This window comes from Pipra filicauda, unplaced genomic scaffold (genome assembly GCF_003945595.2).
Source record: "Pipra filicauda isolate LSUMZ 115617 unplaced genomic scaffold, ASM394559v2 scaffold34_size3990699_pilon, whole genome shotgun sequence".
In the NCBI taxonomy this organism is placed as follows: Eukaryota; Metazoa; Chordata; class Aves; order Passeriformes; family Pipridae; genus Pipra; species Pipra filicauda.
In genome coordinates this window covers 3,876,591-3,896,966 of record NW_024104476.1, presented here as the reverse complement: position 1 = coordinate 3,896,966, position 20,376 = coordinate 3,876,591, and the positions used below count along the sequence as shown (strand labels likewise).

At 38.2% G+C, this 20,376-nt stretch overlaps 1 protein-coding gene across 2 annotated transcripts in view; it reads right to left on the bottom strand.

Moving 5' to 3' along the window:
- ARSB (arylsulfatase B) overlaps positions 1-20,376 on the bottom strand; it is a 77,751-nt gene that overhangs the window by 29,631 nt on the left and 27,744 nt on the right. For both annotated transcript variants that reach the window (XR_005564699.1, XM_027709983.2), the window contains exons 5-6: positions 15,411-15,654; positions 7,565-7,635 (exon numbers count right to left, since the gene is read on the bottom strand). Coding sequence is in view for 1 of the 2 variants with exons in the window: in XM_027709983.2 (XP_027565784.1) it covers positions 7,565-7,635; positions 15,411-15,654 (315 nt within the window). In the remaining variant the exon portion in view is untranslated. The remainder of the gene's footprint in view (positions 1-7,564; positions 7,636-15,410; positions 15,655-20,376) is intronic.

The window sequence follows — 20,376 nt, the reverse complement described above, 5'->3', positions numbered from 1 at the left end:
CTGAACTGAAGAAGCAGATGAGCCCTGAGACACTATAACCTCCTACTATCGTGTTGACAAGGTGTAGGGCTGTGCTGTACATGAACTCACCCAGCAAAGTTCACCTATCTTAATTCACTTAGTTGAGTGTTGTGAACATATAGATCTAGTATTATTCCTTGTAATGTCAGTTTTCTCATAGTAATGTTTGATTCTAAAGAAAAGATTTATACTAGAATATCATGTTCAGTCTCTTACCTTTCAAAACACATACCCTTCTTAATTTCAATAAGAATAAGCATTTGAAAATATTCCCATTCTTTTCTCAAAGTATTCACCCTAGTTTTTGCAACAGATTACTTCTTTACAAAAAACCACACCACACAATTGAGCGAAATCCAGAATCACTCAGAGCAGCAAAAAATCCCTGTGCATATCAACTGGGCGAATCATTTATCCAGGTTGTTACATTCTTACACAATTACAGAATAAAAAAATTAAAGTTATTCGAAATAAGAGCAATCTAAATATTACAGCCTACAAGGTCAAACATCACAAAATGAGAGACAGCAAAACCAAATGCTTGACTTTCACTTTTGGTGGACAAATAAAAAAAAAAAAAAAATCCAAATCTTACTTTTCCAGGAAATAGATTTTAACTGAATGGAACAGAACTTAGGAATTATTGAGGATACGTCATGTTGAGATGGCCTTAGATGTGAAAGACCCAAACCTCCACTGCATCACTGTAAGGCTGCAGTGTTGAAAGTAAAGAGAACTGAGCACTGACTCTAACATCCTGTGTACAATTAAAATTCTACAGGCTTACAGTTCAGAGATATTTCACTTGAAAAATGTAATCTACCATTTATGTCAAAACCTTCATAAAAATACAAAATGTTAGTGTTGTGATCAAATAGGTATAGAGTACAATGAAGCATAAAAAAAGCAGATTTCTGAATTCCAGTCATGATACTTGCATTAGACACTTAACCAAGTGACCTAACATTTCTAAATTCTAAATGAGATTATCTACACCCTGAAGGAAACAGGGAGATTAGTATTTATGAGACTCACCAAACATGCAATCCTTTAGTATTGAATACTGCAGGGACAGATGGTTCACGCTGAGATGTAGGTGGGCTAAGAGCCAAGGCAACGTAGAACTGCAGGCCAAACTTCCCGACAGCAAGAGCTACACCCCAGAAACTCACATAACTGACAGTCAAAAGAAAAACCCTACTTATCTCTGATGTGAATGGCAGCTGAGTTAGCAGGAGCAGCAGCCTCCCATTAAGGAGTGGAGATGAGCTCTGTCCAAAACTGCCAGGTCAGCATGACGTGCACTGCATGAAGTGGTTGAGGGCTTCAGGGTCACATGTTGGCAACTCCTGCCCTATAAACTTACAGGGAGTCATTACAATTTATGATTTTTTCAAAAATTCAGATGGTCAGCAGGCATACGTATGATTTTGCAGAAAAATGGTATTTCAGAGAAGCAAAGAATATCTCCTTTTTTTTTTCATTCTTGACCATTCTCTCATTCCAGCTGTCACTATATAAGCTCAGTCAGAAACCAAACTGGTCACTTTTCTGCATGTTTTTGACTCTGAAAGTAGACTTTGGGTCTTAAGCCTGGTATGGGCATGGAGTGTATTTATCCATTCAACGGCCAACCAGGACACTCATCCTTGCTCTTCTGCTGTTACTGAATAACTCCATTATCATGGATTTTTTTTTTTTTTAGTTTTATTAAATAATTCTAAACAAGCTAGATCATCTGCAACAGATCTGGAGAAGAAATAATTTCTATCCTACAAAGACTCAGGAATCATCTTTCACCTGGGCAAAATAAGTAATAAATGGGGCCTAGAGGAGCCTAGAGTGTCTACTCCTTAATCAAGATGAATTATTTTGGTATACGTATGGATATAATATATAGTGCTACAGCCATTATAATGCAATTTTAATGCCCATGAATGACACATCAATCCCAGAACTGTAAAGGTTTCTCTATTGTAACATATCACATCTTCATTCTGTATATAGCGGACCTAGCCCATTATAAGCAATCATTTATGTTGGCAATTAATAGTGCAATATATGAGGTAATGCCTTCTTTCAAATGTCAAGGAGAGCAATGTAAAATTTGATTAACTTTGCTCAAGGCAAATAAAAGTTTGGAAAAAAATCACAAAATGTTTTACAAAATGTTTTTACAAGTTCTCTGTCTTGGAAGTCTGCCTCTGAATAGATGTATCTTGCAAATAAATTGACTACAATTAGTAACCTACAATGTCATTATGCATTTGAAGTTTTAGTTTACGGTTAAGTCTGAAATTTTAAATGAAGGTCAAAGTTTTTTTAGCTTAAACCAGCTCCACCCAACAACATATTTATTTTGAATACATCTTTCTAATTAAAGAAATTCAACTTCTTTTTAAAGAGAAAGTGATGCTACACATGTAGCATCTACAAGATTTTGTGAAATTTACTAAATTCATTAATAAATTTAGCAAATCAGACTAAAACTAATACAGTTTGTACTGACAGATTATGATTAACAACTCTGAATTAAATGCTACATTTCCTTTCAGCATGTCATTTAGTTCTTATTCTCAAAATAAAATTAACTTCTGTGGGATATAAAGTTTCAATACTGCTTCAAGACAGGCCATCTAGCAATGATGGTGTGGTCAGAAATAAGTTTGGTTTAGCAGTTAGGGGAATTGAGACTTAAATCCAGAGGGGTTTTAGTTCAGTTGAATCACCAAAACTTGATGAAATGCCATAAGGCTGTTTAAGAGACAGCAGATCTTTCACAATGAGAGAGCTGATGTCACCCACACAGCTGCCAAACCATCAACAACTTGGGTTTTTTTAGTTTTTAAAGACAAAGTCATAAAAATGGGGCAAACCAATTTTATTTCTTTTCCCTTCAAAGCATGTAAATAAGATTTTTTATTTATGCCACTTTCAAGTTGCATTTTATTTGTGCTTTCTTAACCTATACATTACAGAGAAAATTATACTCTCAACATAATTTTAGCTTTCTGTTTTTAATTTCCTTATTTTACTACTGAATTCTTGGAGTTAAAAGAAAATATGTTTCAGACCCAAACCTGAAAGACAATAGATCCTTCATATCAATTTTACGTAACTGTAAACTCTAATAAACTACAAATCTACGCTGAGACCAAGCAATTGAGACATATATTCATCACTTTTGAAAAAAATAAACAGCGTGATAAAGAAACAACCAGAAAGACAAAAGCAATGGCTTTTAGTCCTTTAAAGAGGGAGAGGAGCAATCGCCTCTGAGGAGCGTGGGCCCAGCTGCCTCTGCAGAGCTCACCAGACTGGTTTAGCATGGCAAGGTTCAATCAGAAAATGCGGTTTCCCACTCCTTCCCCCTGGGGCTCTGGCTCTAGAAGCAGCCAGACAGCATTAGAAGGGTTGTCTCTGCCTCTGCCTCCCCTATTCCAACCACACAGCCCTCCTTGCCCCAGACTTAAGTTGCTGCTGGCATCCATCAGCCCCTTTAATGAGCACAGTCAACCTACACGACAGAGGAAAATCAGGCTAGCAAGTCAGATAGGTCCATGGAGGTATCCAGGGAGTGAATGGATGCATAACAAGCACTAGGAGCATGTGGCTGGGAATGGAGATGGGAGAAAGTGAAGCACTTCCCCAGCAGAAACCTGTTGGATCACTTCATCATATATCACACAACAGAAACCTCAGAGCTTCATTTCAGAGCCGAAAGAATCAGTCTCACCTGTCCCCCAAAATTCCTCCCAGTCCCATTCTTTGTGCCAAAATATGCTTGGCTATCCAACCTACATCCAGAGGGGGGAAAAAAAGGGTTATTAAAATCTGAACCAATATCCTGACCTGGCTCATAGCCTGGCTCTGTGCGTAGTTTTGGTGACCGCAAAAGAGGGGAGTGGTGGTAAGACACCATGGGAGGCAGGATATCCTCTGTGGTAGCAGCAGCAAGATACACTAGCTTAAAATCCATCAAACTACTGCCTCTGGCTGAAGCTCCCAAGGTGGTCAGAGCTGATCTGAGCTGACAAATCCTGTGGCCAGTCCCTCCATCTGCCAGGAACCACACACTGACCCCCTGCTTCCAGGCACACAGCTACAAGGCAAGTAGATTCAGCTGACTGATGTGGCAGAAACCTTTCTTCCTCCTTTGCCTGGCTACCAGAACAGTCAAGGCTGATAAGAATCATCTTGTCACCATGTGATTTCCACATCTAACACAAGTGAAGGAGGAAAAGCAAAGGACAGGCTGGCCATCTTGGCAAAAGCTCACCACGAGACTGGCTTCCTAACACCCAAAGACCAGAACCCACTCCTCTATTCATCCTAGTTTTAGAGATCCCACCATAGTTTTTCATTCCACAGCTACAATTGTTGTAGGTCTGCACTGCAAACCAGATTAGTTCATTGAGATAAATGATTGTTTTTAACCACAACCAATCCACTGGGCTGCCACAGGTCAGAGGGAGACTGAAGGCAAAGTGTTCAGCCAGGGACAGGAAAACTTTTATTAGCACTAAAGATGACAAATGAGGAATCACAGCTGATGTGTATCAGACCACAGGAAAGGTTCATATTTGAATGAAGAAAGTCTGCCCTTGAGAGAGAAGATGATTACTTGAAGGAGTCAGTGAAATAAGACCTGACTGCACTTTTTTGTAAAATGGAACTGGAGGCAATCTAGTTTACAGTGGTTTTCCTCTTATGCTGTTTAGTATTACAAATGGGAAAGAAGTACAGTACTTTAATACAAGACTACTGCAGGGCTACAGCGTTAACCATTGGGCATCCTGCTCCAGCTCCTAAACAAAGGTAAGTGGAGATCAGAAACCAGCGCTCAGTCTCAGAACTTGAAAAGTTATATGATCTTATCCCACGAGTGGTAAACAGACTGCCCAAGGTCAGTTCTAACAGACCACAGCAGCAGGGATGTTGTTAGCGCTGTAATCAAGATACCATGTCCTATTACTTTATCTTAACATTCTGTTGAACACTTGGCTGTAACAGTTGAGTTGACACTAAACTAATTCTTTTACACGAATTATTCCCTCAAGGAATTCTTATTCTAGTATAAAAAAATCTGAACAGAACAAGGCTCAGTTTCCCTATTTCAGTTTAAAAAAAAAAAAATTAATTACATGAGATATCCCATTGTTCAGGATACTAAATATTATCAGTTATTCAGAGAGAGATGAAGATAAATGCATTCATTAAATAAAAACATATTATGCTGAAAGAAGGTATACGTTATAAGCAAAACCATTCAAGAGTTCAGGAACACTGAACCTGCACTGAGTACAAGTAAAATACTAACTTAACGCCAACTACAACAGTACACTGTCTTCTTGCCTGACTACCCAGAACAACCTGAAAGGTGGGTTTTTTTATATTTAACAGTATCTTGAGATTTACTTGCCTATTTGCTATCCTACAGTACTCCTCAAACCCAAAGATTTGGCTAATCTATATCTTTCAGTTATTATTTCACTTTTTAATTCAAATTTATACAAAAAAGAAAGCATTAGTAGGAATACCTCATCTGACACAAGATGATTTAATGTGATGAGATTTTTTTAAAGTTGACTAGAATGTGAGCAAAGTATGCATAAAGAAGGTAAAAGCCTATACCAGCGGTTAGAGAGAACCCAGAAAAACCTGCATAAGAGTACTCTGATGTCAAAACAGTTAGGACACGGAGTGACAAAGTTTATCACCTTGGTGACAGGGAGATTGTATGGGCAGTTTAAGATGCTTTTTAAAACAAAACAAAATGAAACAAAACAAAACAAGCACAAAGAGAGCCATGATATTGGCTGAAAATATGAAAGTACTTGTATATAGCTTTGCATCTCCCTAATAGAGACACCAGTTTTTATGGAAACTTATTACTCAGTTTCCATAAGTGAAAAACAGCACGCAGGAATCAGGTGACTTACATACACATACAATTACTCCCAATAACTCAGACTGCTAAATAGAAATTTTAATTCTTATATGACAAAGCATAATTTCACTAAGACACACAAAGCAATTTGCCAAAAGTATAGGCCTTTGCTGAAAAGAGACAAGGAAACCCTATATGGGGCATAAGAACACATTGGTGAAGAATTAAGTTTTTGTTTTTTATAATCTAGTTTTGAACGGTACATAAAAACATTGTAAATTTACAGGCATGCATGTACCTTCCTCTGTTCCTGACACTTAAAAACCACACCTCATCTAGCATAAGAATTATGGTATTACAGCTTCTCACCACGTGCCCCACTCCATGCCCACAATGCAATGCACACAAAAACTAAAGTCATGATGCATGTAGCAAACAGAGAAGGATTATCAGAGCAATCATGAAAGGATTATCATGAGAGGATTATCAGAGCAATCATGAAAGCAATCTGGTGACATTTCCAAAGAGCTCAGGGTTCTAAAAACCTCTGCTTGTCCCACTTCTGTTTACACCAGGAATTTGTCTACTTAAACACTTCTGCTGAGCTCAATCATAAGCCATTCCCACAGGGAAAAGATGGTCTCTGATGTATGCCCGAGAACACCACGTCAGGACATAACAACACTTAGGAATGCTACTGAGCATACTCACTGAGCATTCTTTGAAGGGAAATTGGAGTAGCTACAACTTAATTCAATCCGTATGTAGGAATTATCTGCAGGCAGTGCTGCCCAGTCAGCACTAGATAGGCACAATGTTGCTCCTTCTCAGAAAAGCATCGCAGAACCAGATGTGCATTGCAAAACGCCACCTTACCCCTTTCCATCCAGTTATTGCAGCACAATGTGTATTTGCCTTGCTGGCAACACATCACTGTCTCATTGCTCTACTTTTCCTCTGCCTGGATTTACTTCTTTATTTAATGAAATACAGAAATGCTATAAAAACACTGGAAAGGACCTGTTCCAATGTTCTGTATGAAACAAATGTCTGCCTCAAAAGTCTGTAGTCCTTAGCAAACTAATAATGTTGAATCATAAAACAGATGGTGCTTACAGAGCTATAGAATTAGCAAACTTCAGCTCCAATTCATGTGATCGTGGCACTGAAGATCCAACCCACGTGATTATGGAACAAATGCGATCACAAGGCTTGGAACTTCTCAGCTTCTCGCAAACTGAAGTTTTCCATTTGCAAGGTCATATTATATAGCTCTATCAAGATGCATTAGGGCGAGCAGTTCATTTGGAACACTGAAGAGAGGGTTTGGAAGGGGTTTTTGGCAGTGTGCCTCCCTGTGCACCTCAGGCACACGGCTGCTCCTCAACCTTTCCATGTCCCAAAGTACTTTATTCATTAGTCACCAGGGTTTCAGAGCTCTCTGAAGTAGGAAGTGCGTGTTGGTCATGATTAAGTACTCACAGCATCGGGGGACGATGTTTCTCTATTTTAAAGCTATTTGCTTAAAAGCAAAAGACAGCCCACTGTATTTTGTTCCACCTAGAAGGAAATACTTCACTTACAGAAAACAAGAAGTGTTCAGAAGATAAACTGTATGTTTAATAAATCCTGAGCAATCAATAGCATACTCACATGGGAAGTCATCCACAAACATCGGGTCTATGTTGTGCAGCAGTTCCACTCTGGGAGAAGGTCTTCCTTCACTAAGAGAGATTTCAAAAGGAAATATCAATTTCCTACTAGAGCTCATTAAGATTCTGGCTTTTTCTCATCCTAATAGAGAGTGAGCTCCCATCTGTAAATTAGTTACTATCAACTTTAATCTGAATGCTCTTTTCCAGCCTAGTAGAAACAGCTTTTGCCCTTATAAGTTTCCCCTAATTTCATTGGTGTTTATGGGGATTATTCATAAGTTTACAGAGCAGAGAAGTGGCCCTACCAAAGCACAGCTTTACAAAAATCAGCTTTAAGAATCAAATTTCACAGCATAAGCTGGCATGGCATTTGCTATGCTCTCTGCATACCTGAACTAGCGCTGAAAGCATTTTGGCTGGGTGCCTCAAAAAACACCACAGGCATCGCTATCCCACAAAAAAAACCACCTTTGATTTGTAATTGATCTCACAAGGATTATTTAGATACTCTGAACCTTCTCGAAAAAAAAAATCACCCTTCTTTTTCTAGCCATTGGCTACATAGAGATGGTGTGGAATAAGCCTCTGAACTTACCCACAAATTTTCTTAGTTAAGTGGAAAAAAAAATTTACTCCTTATAAAGGACAGCATGAGTAGGAAGACATAACTAGAAAGAACCTTGGCAACATCAAGACACAACAATATTTTATTATTTGATAGTGAACCTAAACACATCCTTTTAGAAATTTCCAAATAATTTAAACTGTTTGTTTTCATTATGGAGCTTCACTTAAGACACAAAAATTCAACCAGGGCCCCTAAGTTGCTTGACATTAAGAATAAAAATGTCAGGTAATATAAACCTTAGTTGAGAGCTAAAACATTACAATTATTTTAATACATAAAATATATAGTTAAACAATATTTACCTGTAATTTAAAATTTTCAGTAACAAATAATTAAAATTAATATTGTTCTATTGCATTTCTAAAACCATTTCTGGATGCTACACATCTTGAATAAGTACAAAACTAACATGGAGAATTGGATGAAAGATTAAATGTGTTCAGATAATACACCATTATAATTAATATAAAAGAAGTATAATAATTAAGCTACAGTGTTAGTAATTCAATGTATAGAAACTGCCACAAAAATATTTTTCCAAAATGTGAGTGAAAGGTTAATTCCACCACCACGCACCCCCCTAATATCTACAGTAGTCACACTCTTAACTAAGGAACACCTGGCCTTATTTAAACAAATTTTATCTTAGATTTAATAAACTCTTAACTGTCTCTATGTGCTCCACTGACAGCTGTTTCCAAGTGTGCCTTTCGCCATCTGTTTATAGGTAACAGTAACATGAACCAGTTAGCACAACTTACACTAGGATGTGAATTTATAGCGTGTCATTGACTCTGCAGTAACTGCCCGGGAAGATATTCTTATTTTGCAGTTTCTGAGCTGGATCTACATTTCTCAGTATATTGTAAAACCACCAGAGTTATGCTAAGTAATTCAGTATCTTCCACCAGAGACAAATACAGAATAATGAAGTAACTTCCTCCTATTTACTTCTCATCTTTATACATTCAATATTCATACTGTACCATTCAGTATTCACACAGTGTTGTGTGACCAGCAGGTTGAGGGAGGTAATTCTCCTCCTCTGCTCTGCTCTGGTGAGACCCTATCTGGAGCACTGCATCCAGCTCTGGGGTCCTCAGCACAGGAAAGACATGGACCTGTTGGAGAGAGTCCATAGGAGGCCACAAAAGTGATCAGAGGGCTGGAGCATCTCTCCTATGAGACAAGGCTAAAGCGAGCTGGGGTTGTTCAGCCTGGAGAAGAGAAGGCTCCGGAGAGACCTTACTGCAGCCTTTCAGTACATGAGGAGGGCCTACAAGAAAGATGGGGACAGACTTTTTATCAGGACCTGTTGTGACAGGACAAGGGGTAATGGTTTAACACTGAAGAAGGGTTGATTTAGATTGGATATAAGGAAGAAATTTTTTACGATGATGGTAGTGAAACACTGGTACAGGCTGCCCAGGGAGGTAGCAGATGATTTATCCCTGGGGCACATTTAAGGTCAAGTGAACAGGGCTTTGAGCAACCTAATCTAACTGAAGATGTCCCTGTCCATGGCAGGGGCATTGGGTTAGATGACCTTTAAAGGTCCCTTTCAATCCAACTTGTTCTACAATTCCATATGAGTCTATGATTATACCAACTATATTTACAGTGTTCAAGCAGACTTGTATTACTATCATATCATTAATTTCCTTTATAACTTTTAATGTGGACAGTGCATATTATACACTAAACATGGCTATTAACATTATTGTACAGGTGGTAGAACACAAAAAATAAAGATTACACCTGCATTAAGTTTTTCATGCTGCAGTTGTCATTTTTATGGAATCCATTTTTGTTCTGGGATAGAATAATGGCATTAGTAACTTGGAAATGTGATTTATATATAATCATGAGATATACTCCCTGAAGCTTATGGCATTCCTGCAATAAGCTCTGTAGCATTATTGATACTGAACTTATAACCAGCACATATTATTCCTAAAATAACATCCAGAGAAAAGAATTTGGCACTGTATGTTGAAGAAAGCACCTGTCTGACAGCAAAAGACATCAGGAAGACAGAAACAACATTCTGGGGACAAAAAGTAGGGAATTTACACATGTAACAGAGGTCCCTTTCCCTATGCCTAAACTCTGTCCTCCTTCCCACTTACAAAACTCCACACACAGACTGTACTACAGATTCACTTTGGCAGATGTTCTGCAAGGACATTTTGCACCAGGAATATAGTCTAGCCAACACAGCTACAATAACAAAGAAACAAAATTCCCTAGGGAAACCTGCCTTTCTGTTTTAGTAACTGCCAGTGTAACCATATCTTACAATGCTCTAATTTTAGAATGTTTATTTTTAGACTTCAATATTTTAATACCTCATCCCTCTCCCTAAAAATAAGGAACTTTTTATTTTGTCTGGGTATTATTCTACCATGTCTGATGGTATAATAATTAAGACACGTCTTAATTATTTAAGCAGTTAAAAGCTACTGTTTTCCAAAACAGTCCTCTAGGTAAGAACAGCATACACTGTAATTTCAGCATTGGTATGATAATCAGATAGTTTATGTTGAGAACATTGCTTTATCTTCTCATTTGCAAAGTTTTTAAAATTTATAGAAAGATCTATTATTCCTTAGTGAATGCGAACAAATATCTACATGCAATCTTTCTCTTTTGTTGTTGTTAAACATGTCCTTGGGAAGGAATGCAAGGTTTTTCAGGGTAAATATGTTTATCTCGCACAAAAACATCCTCAGTGTCACCCCGCAAAATCTCAGCCTTTATAACCTTGTCATATTTCTCTGGGTCATATCTGTAATGCTTTCATAAAATAAATATATTTCAGATATGCTGGAAATAAACATTACCCTCAGCTTTCGATGCTCTTTCTTCAGCATTAATTTATACCAAAACAATGAAAGTTTTTTTCAAACAGGTGTTTAATTCCAAAAATGAATGTAACCATTTAGTACACAAGAATTCAAACTGATCTTTCTTCATTTACTTCACCTAATCAATTCTGATATTTCCAATACTACACAAATGTAAAATTGAAACTTGCCCTGCAAAATATGTAAAACTTGAAAGCCTATGCTCACTAACAAGCTTTTACAAAATAAGTTATTTTTACAGTATTTTATCCTGAATCTCTCATGTGCTATCATACTGCTTTACGCGTTCTACCATTTACTTTTCCATTTTTATGTTAATGCAAAATAAAATACTTTTTCTGAGCATGGACATGCTAGATATTCAGTACTGCAAATCAGGATATATATTAAAAAAATTGTCAACCAATGCAAATTTTTACATAAGGAAAACTATTTTGCCTAGTATCTCAATTTCAATAGAGCAGCAAGCATCTGGAGAACAGATGTTTCTTAGAAATGCAAGTGCCTTTTGAGATACTTGCTTGGAAATATGCAGTACAGTTTAGATTCCTTGACTAGTTGCATTTTAGAACTGTTTTTCATATTCTCAATTACTACTTTTGTAAAATATATTATTGATATTATCACCGTATTTTCAGAAATAATTTGTAACATGACATGATTTTAGAGGTGCTAGATACATTGCAGTGTTAACCATGATAATCTAAGGCATTAGAAAAGGGGAATCTACTATGATTTATGTAAAAGGTTTATACTGAGACTGGAAAGATTTGGTAGCTATCCAAAAATAGGTTGACACAGTGATACTATCCTAAGTTATTTTCAAAAAGAAGTTAGAGACATTAGAGAAGAAGTTAAATTTCATTTCAAAGGTAGTTGAAGAAAAATAAAAATTATGAAGCACTGGTCTAAAGATGCGCTTCAACAGGATTTTGCACAAAGTAGTCCAAGATTGGTATAGTTGGAGAAAGACTGGGAAGGTCTGTGTGTGGAGACAACAGCATGAACACATAGCAGGGAAAGGGCCTCGTTACAGCCCATGTTAATGACAATCCAGACTAGCACATTAGCAAGACTGCAATACATCTAAGCAGTTCCACAGGGACATCTGGAGACGAAACAGTGATGGTCCCTGGGGACTCTCAGAGGTGGAGCAGAACATAGAAGCAGCATCAAAAGGATTCAAAGAGGCACAACCAGACCTGTGCATGGTATCCAGCCTAAGAACAACACAGAAGCAGCTTGAAGGACTTCACAGCTGGCATGCCCAGACCTTTCCACCATAACAACAGAAGCTGGATCCAACATCTGTTCACAAGCATCATGGAGGTGGGATGCCAGGTGGATGGCTTGAAATCCTCTGCCCCAGTGCCTGGCTGCTGGGCAGACTTCTCAGACACACACACATCTCTTGGCGAGTAAGACTGTCAGGCTGTGAGAGTGCAGCAAAACCTGCCTTTTTTCAGTTTCTGTTTTAAATGAAATCACGTTCCTCTTCTATTATGTCTCTCACTGATACAGTGTTGAAGCAGTATTTCCTACACTAATGGGTCAGGAGATTGATTTGGAAAGAGCAGACAAGCTTTTGAGTACAAATCTCTGTCAAAGAGCTTTTAAGTAGCATGCAAAGTTTTAATGAGGTGTTCAAACAGTGAGAACACAAACATTGTGCTTCCTCAGTTTCATGCATTGTCTGAAAGCAACTTAGAGCATAGCTTTCTAAAAAGAATGCAAAAGGAGGTATTTTTGTCCTCAGAAAATGTGCTCCTGAACTTCATCTTTTCATGCTATTTCCTCCTAACCATTAAATTTCTTCTGGTTCTTTAAGTCAAAATTAAGTAGAGCAGGCATGAAATTAACAGTTAGGTACATATGTGATTCTCAGCACTTCTTTTAAGCACAAGAACTTAATATTAATCAATGTCATCTTAATGTGATTCCTAATTTGAACCACCAGTCATTTTAAGTCATGACAGAAAGTTCATTTTGGTCTAGCATTTCAGAATTTGTACTTAGGATTTAATGTTTTTGACTTTAATTTCTGTGTTTTGTAGACATATTAATATTTCTATATTGTATTAAACTTATAAATATTTATTTACAGTGGTATAGTATTTTATTACAAATCATTACATTATATTATTTTCCATTGTTACACAAATAGCATGTTAAGAACACATCCTTTAAATACTGATCATTAACAGACAGATATCACTGAAATAGATTCAATATTTTTGTGACTTCTGAGAACACCTGCACTGTCTCATATATTGTTTTGAATATCTAAATCAAGGTTCCAAATTTATGATCTTTTTCTTTTAAACACACATATAAGAAACAGTAGGCTCAGGATTAAAGTACCCTCTCCACCCAGGAAAGATTCACAAGAAGCATGTGCATCTATTTATACTAGACTGGACTGAAAAAACCCCCACAGATATAACATGGTGAGTGGCTATCAATTTCCTTTTTTCAAATGAGTTAGGATCTTAGCAAATTATAATTTCACTCATTATTAGCCATCTAGTCCAAGAAAAGCAATATATTTGAACTTTCCATCAGATACCACGAAAAGGGCACTGTGCCTTCATTGTTTGCTATCCAATATTCAAGTGACCTTTTGAGTTATGATCATGAAATTTAATACACTCATTTATCCTGATTACATGGGAAAATCATATGAAATTTGACATTTTGGCTGCAAGGTCAGCCAAAGACCAGCCTAACAATTAAAAACCCTGACTTTTTACCTGTCCAGACAGAGGCCCTCTACTGATAGAACTAAAACCATGGGGGGAGGGGTCACCTGTTCCCTACAGCAGTGCCAGTAAATATTGCATTCATTCCCTTTACAAAGACATAAGACTCAAATGTCAGTAGGGTGCTGGCACAGCAGTACCTATCCTTCCCAACATGTAACTCTCCTGCTGAAGTAATCTGACCTGAGAAGATTGGTCCATTGCAAAGAATACCTAGTTGAAACAGAACCTGAAGTAGACAGGAATTCCACTGGTAGCCGGAAGAAAAGCCTACGGTTTAGGTGTACCCTAGATCTTGCTGATGTTAAGTTTTCCCATAGGAACACTGACAAGTAAAACATTTTTCTTTTTCTGGTTGGATGGGAGTCTCCATTCCTTCTTGGCAGTTAATGGTCCCTGGCCTCAATCATACATATCGTTATCTTCTTCCACTTGGAAGACAGCCATACAATACACCTATTTTAGTAGAATAAAAGAACACTGAAATAAAAGAAAGGCTTTGAAAGATGAAGGACTGACTGAACATAAGTCTTGACTGCAAAGAGTAACACCAGAGTTTCTTTTGATAGTTTGTTCCCAGGGCAAAAAGTTCATGTCTATTTAATTTATTCTTTACATTCTATTATTCTCCTTGCTCTGCTGAGCTCAAGGCTTCAGTAATTAGCACATACTCACATGTGCCCAGAGCTCCCAATATGCAGCATTTGTGATACCACTTTTATTAATCTTTTCCAAAGGAAAAATGTATGGGATTTAACTAATTTTTCTTTTAATGCCCCGAAGACTCCATTATGTGAAATAACGGCGTTTGGGATGTCCCAGTTAATCTCACCAGCATGAGAGGTGCACAGAGTCAGAGAGAGCCCAGTAAAAGTAGTTTGGTCACAGTGTCTACCCAGCTGGAGCTGTACTGGCTCTTCTTTCCAGTCATCTAAGCATATCTGCACTGTGCTTCTGAGCATTCCAGCTTGCTAGAATCAGTCACAGCATCATGACCCCTCAGGAACCAGGTCAATTCTACTTTTGTACTTGATCTCACACACTTTTTGAGCTACTGGACAGCATGATACAGGCCTATGCAAATGGTTACACTTTGAGCAGTAGTAGGCCCTGTACTAAGCTAAAAAACCATCAAAGTGGAATCTGTGTTCAGTGAGTTAAATGTCTGCATAGATTTTTTTACATGTCCAATTCCTGATGCATGCTACAGAGACACCCAACTGGGCTCTGTAGAGAGCAGGTCTTGGTCCATAAAATTTACTTATATTACATGCTGCGCAAAACAAGTTAACATACTTCGGGATCACAGAGTGTTCTTGACAAAGTATACCATGCTTAGGCGCTGTTGTGTTTATACTGCAAAATTCAAAATATCAAGTTAAAGCTGTATGGAGGCTTTGTATCTGTGACCAGGATTAATTTGCAACCTGGATAATTCCCTCGCAGACAGCACAATTAACTGCACTTATACCTTCCCTTTATTTAGGGAAAGGAACACATAATATTTCCCTCCTAGTTCCAGTTCTGTTTTCCGGGCTGATTAAACTCTTATACCAGAATGCTGACTTGGTGATTTGACATGCAAGTTACCTGATAGCTTTCCAAACATCAAAGCCATCCAAGGGCTTAGTGCCATTGGTATGTCCTCCAGCAAGGTGCACCAGTGTTGGCAGCCAGTCAGAGATATGGATGAGTTCATGACTTTCTACACCTTTTCGTTTCAGCAAAGGACTTGCAACAAAGCCTACTCCTCTTACTCCTCCTTCCCAGAGGGTCCATTTTCTCCCTCTCAGTGGCCAGTTATTCCCACCTGCCAAAGTCTGTCCTCCATTATCTGAAAAACAGGTAAACAAATGGAATTCCTGGTAAGAAAGAAAAAGAACAATCCTCCCCACAACACTTACTCATCTACTGAACAAATATTTTCACTATACAGGCCAATCATGAGAGTACTTGGATAGTGTTGTTAAGTCTTCATGTAACATGTCACACATTCAGAGCAAGTAACAAACATGTTAGTTAACACTTACAAATTACTACAATGAAAAGCTGTTGCTAGGCAGAAATAATACCATACCACAAGACAATGATTTAGAAAGACTTTGCTGTGAGCAACTTCTGACCATGATTCAAAGTACTTTTAGGAACCCAAAGCTGCCAGAATCAAAGATTTAAAAAATTTAGTTCCAACTAATTTAAAGACCACAAGAAGATTTGCTGTCAATGCCATCATTAGACTCAGTATACTCTGGTTTCCAAAGTCGTACAGTACGCTTAAAATGGAAACCTGTTATTGCAGTCTCAGGACTGTACTCGTACTCCTAGTTTTGAAGCATTTTTTTCCCCTAGATTTTTAGGCAGCACATTGATTTGTAATGTCAGACAAAACAGAGAGTCTCTCAGGCAGAGGGAGATAGCCCTGACAAAATGAGTTGAAACTAGTTAAAATAGTTAAGTGATTCCAAAATATACTGAATTTATTGTCTGGTGAGAATAACATATAAGATGGTTACAGAAAAAGTTGCATCGTGACTACAGTATATCAGAAACATCTATGTGAATTAGAGATAGCTCATGGAACATTCTTTTAACTGTCTCTGACCAAACTTCCACACTTAGAATAAAATCCAGATTCTTGAAGTTAAGAGAATTAAGGATTCTTTGAAGTTACTTTTAGTTCTGCTGTACAGTTGCTCTTGTTCAAACCTATTGTAATGTTCTCAGAAGAGTCATTGCTGGCAACTCTTTTAAGCATAATTTTCCTGTATTTTAATGAGATAAAATTTCCAATAGTAATTGTTGAACTGACATTCAGTGTAATTTGACATGTTCATACTGTATTTTCTGATTAAAAACCAGGAATTCGAGGGAAGAAACACAAAGTACATATCCAAGACCTTACAGAAGAACTTCACTGTAACCACAATAAAATTATCTCCCTTCTGGTTCATTAATTAGGACCAATTAAACCCCCACTGAACATCTTTCTACTGCACACAGGAGACCATATTTGTCCTACTAAGGAACAAATTAGATGTCTCTGTGAAGATTTTGAAAGGTGGAAGCCTAAGCTAAATGAAGCACTTGGTAAATAGAGAACAATTTGAAAAGGGTGAAGTGTTCTGTGGCCCAATTAGCTTCCAATAGGGTTGCCCGTGTGTCCTGCACTCTTGGGTTAAAAATAAAAGAATTCAAAGCTCTACCAATATTCCCACACAACAGCGTTGAGCTCTGAGAACTTAAAGAAGTTGCCAATTACAATAAAAAACAAACAAACAAACAAAACCCCAAACAAACAAACAAAAAACCCACAAAAAAAACCCCAAACCAGTTTCAACAATTCCTTCTACTTGTAATATAAACAGGAATTCTTGTCAGGGATACTCATGGGACAGAGTTTTCAGCAGATTTTAATCTTTGGTGGCCTTGGAATAAAAGGTAACTTATCTACACTGTATTAGAGCACAGTTTGAACATACAGTGGGATCAGAACTTAGGTATGCTAAATACCTTATCTGTATCACAGACTACTTACTGTCTGTTTAACAGCAGCACATCACATGAGGGTTTTTTTTATTCCTGATTATGAGTGACAGAGTGGCAAGGAAATTCCTCCAGAATTCATGTTCAAGTGCCACTCCCTGCCTAATTTCTTGACTGAGTTATCACAAAAGTGTTGTAGGGGGAAAAGGATGGTTTCTGTTTTGATTACTGAAGTTTGTTTCCTTTCCAGGTAGGCAGAACAGAACTGATGTGTCACTGGCAGTTTATACATTAGTGGCTCCTTCCACGTGGTCTGAACTGTTATCGGGGACTTCAAATATCAACAATTTGTTAAAGAGGAGTTGGTTACACAGTAGTGAAAGACCATAATGGAGTCTGTCTTCTTCATGGCTGGGCTTCACGAACGAAGATTTGGGAAGGGCTCTACCCACGTTTGTCGCAAGCCCGTTGGTGGCTAAAAAGGCCAATACGAGATAGGCATGTCTGATTGCAAAAGGCACAGCAGAAAGACTCCTTAGGTGGTATATTCTGCAAGGCACGATTCTTTCTGCGTTGTCTTTTCTCCTCGAGAGTGACCCTGCGTGCTTTCTCAAAGGAAGCAGCAGCGTTATAGATGGTGTGTCTCCAGACCTCCCGATTGGGGGCCAGAGTAGAGCAGTTATGATGATCAATATGGTCAAGGCTGAGATGTTGTTTCAGGGAGTCCTTGTATCTTCTCTTTGGGGCTCCTCTCTTGCGGCAGCCGGTGGCAAGTTCACCATAGAGCAGGATCTTAGGGAGGCGGTGGTCCTTCATCCTTGAGAGGTGCCCTGCCCAGCGCAGCTGTGTTCTCAGCAACATGGCCTCAATACTTGTGACTGCTGCTTGCTCTAGAACAGATGTATTGGTCACATAATCTGACCAGTGGGTGTTTAGGATTGTACAGAGACAGCGTTGATGGAAGCGTTCTAGGAGACGCAGGTGGTGGCGGTAGATGACCCATGATTCAGATCCGTATAAGAGAGTAAATGGAGTCTGTATTGATAAAATATTAAGCTAACCACTAAACAATCAGGATAGGGAGGGAATAAACAAGAAGCCACTGATTGCATGGAGTATAGACATGGCAGAAAGGCAGGCATGAACCACTACAGGACTGTAATGGGTGTTCTTGTCAGTCTAACTTACAAGAGTATGTCTGGACAGTAAGAGACAGAATGGGTACCGGCTGTGTACGTGTCATGGATAAACCATGTTCAGATATCTTTCCTCTAAGATAGAGCTGTAGGTGTAGATAATTGATGCTAAAAGCTTGCATGGATTCAGAATGCCATTGGATGAAAAGATGAAAAAATAATTTATAGTTCTTACATGAAAATATATCACCTCAGTCTCAGGAATTTCTTCAGCCACAAACTGAAGAAGATCTGAAAGTTTTCACAAAACTTCTGGTGAAAGGCCCAAATGATTAGCCCCAGTATCTTTCCTAGATATGTGCTACCAGGCATTGCCATAGTGAGGAGGTGCTTGGCTAGACAAATCCTTCATCTGTGGAAGTACAGCCATTCATTTATGTTCCCAAATAAGTTAATTGTCACTAACTCCTTACACTATTTTAGCAAAGTATTTCAGATATGAAACAAACTCCAAAGTCCATATGGAAACTCCTACTAGTTTAAAACACACACTTAAAATCCACTTAGGTATCAGACAAATGGGATCATTGTTCCTTCATGTTCTACACTGGCTTCACATCCAATTCAAAATCCATTTTAAAACAATATTTTCCGAATGATTTATCATCCATTTTTGCAATTGTTTCTCTCCATGACTCATCCTAATACTTTATCTCAGAAGACAATCTCCAGAGCAAAGCTTTTGGAATCAAGCTACCCACAGCTAGTGGCCTTGGTTTGCCTATTATTAAAGCTTCAGCCTTGCTACTTCAGCTAAAAACACAAACCTCCCCCGAGCATGATACTTAATTATTCTCTCCCTCCTGGAGACAAACGTCAAATGTGATTTTCATTAAAAATACTGAAATAGTTTGGAAAATGTAGTGAGCAGATGCTTCCTATCTGTAAGAATCGTTTTTGTAACTACATCTATATAATTTAGACTGCAGTAGTACCCACAAGATACTACAGGAATTAAAAAAATCATAAAACTAACCAGCTCTTGTCCCTAACAAAATTATGAAAGGGAATAAGGCTATACTTATTTATTTACCACTCTTATTTATTATTTTATATATATACATAAGACTCTTATGTGTTACTTTAAGGAGGGGGGTACCGAGATGCTTTATTTCCATTCTGATAGAATTTTCCTCTACAAGCTGAAATTTGAGACAGCAAAAGAGAACTCTGGGGAGAGACAATCTCACTGATACAAGAAGGAGCTGAAACAGAGTTTGTAGCAGGCATTACCACCATGAACAAAAAAATGCACACAAGACTATGCAGGGTAAATGGCAAAACGACAGAATAAAAGAGAGCAACAGAAGCATCCTGGCCTTTAAAAGGTAGTTTCCATCAACGCTGAATCAACATCAATCTCATTGATCGCAAACAAGTCTGTGTAATCATAAACAACATCTGCAATAAATACTTTTGAGGTCAGGAACTGGTCAGGAGAGTCTCTAGGTACAAAATCCAAGCTCATCTCTAACATTATTATCCTTTGCCAATTTACATAACTTACAGAATCACAGAATGTTAAGGGAGTTGGAATGGACCCTAAATATCACCTAGTCCCAACCCTCACTGCCATGGGCAGGGACACCTCCCACCAGACTAGGTTGCTCAAGGCTAGGTTTGGGGCATCCACAACCTCCCTGGGCAACCTGTTACAGTGTCTCATCACTCTCATGTAAAAAATTTCATCTTAATATCTAAGCTAAATTTCTCTTCTTTCCATCTATTCCCATTACTCCTTGTCCTATCACTACAGTTCCTGACAAAGAGTCCCTCTCTGCCTCCCCTGTAGGCTCCATTCAGATACTGGAAGGTTGCTATGAGGTCTCCATGCAATCTCCTCTTCTCCAGGACGAACAGCCACAACTTTCTCAGCC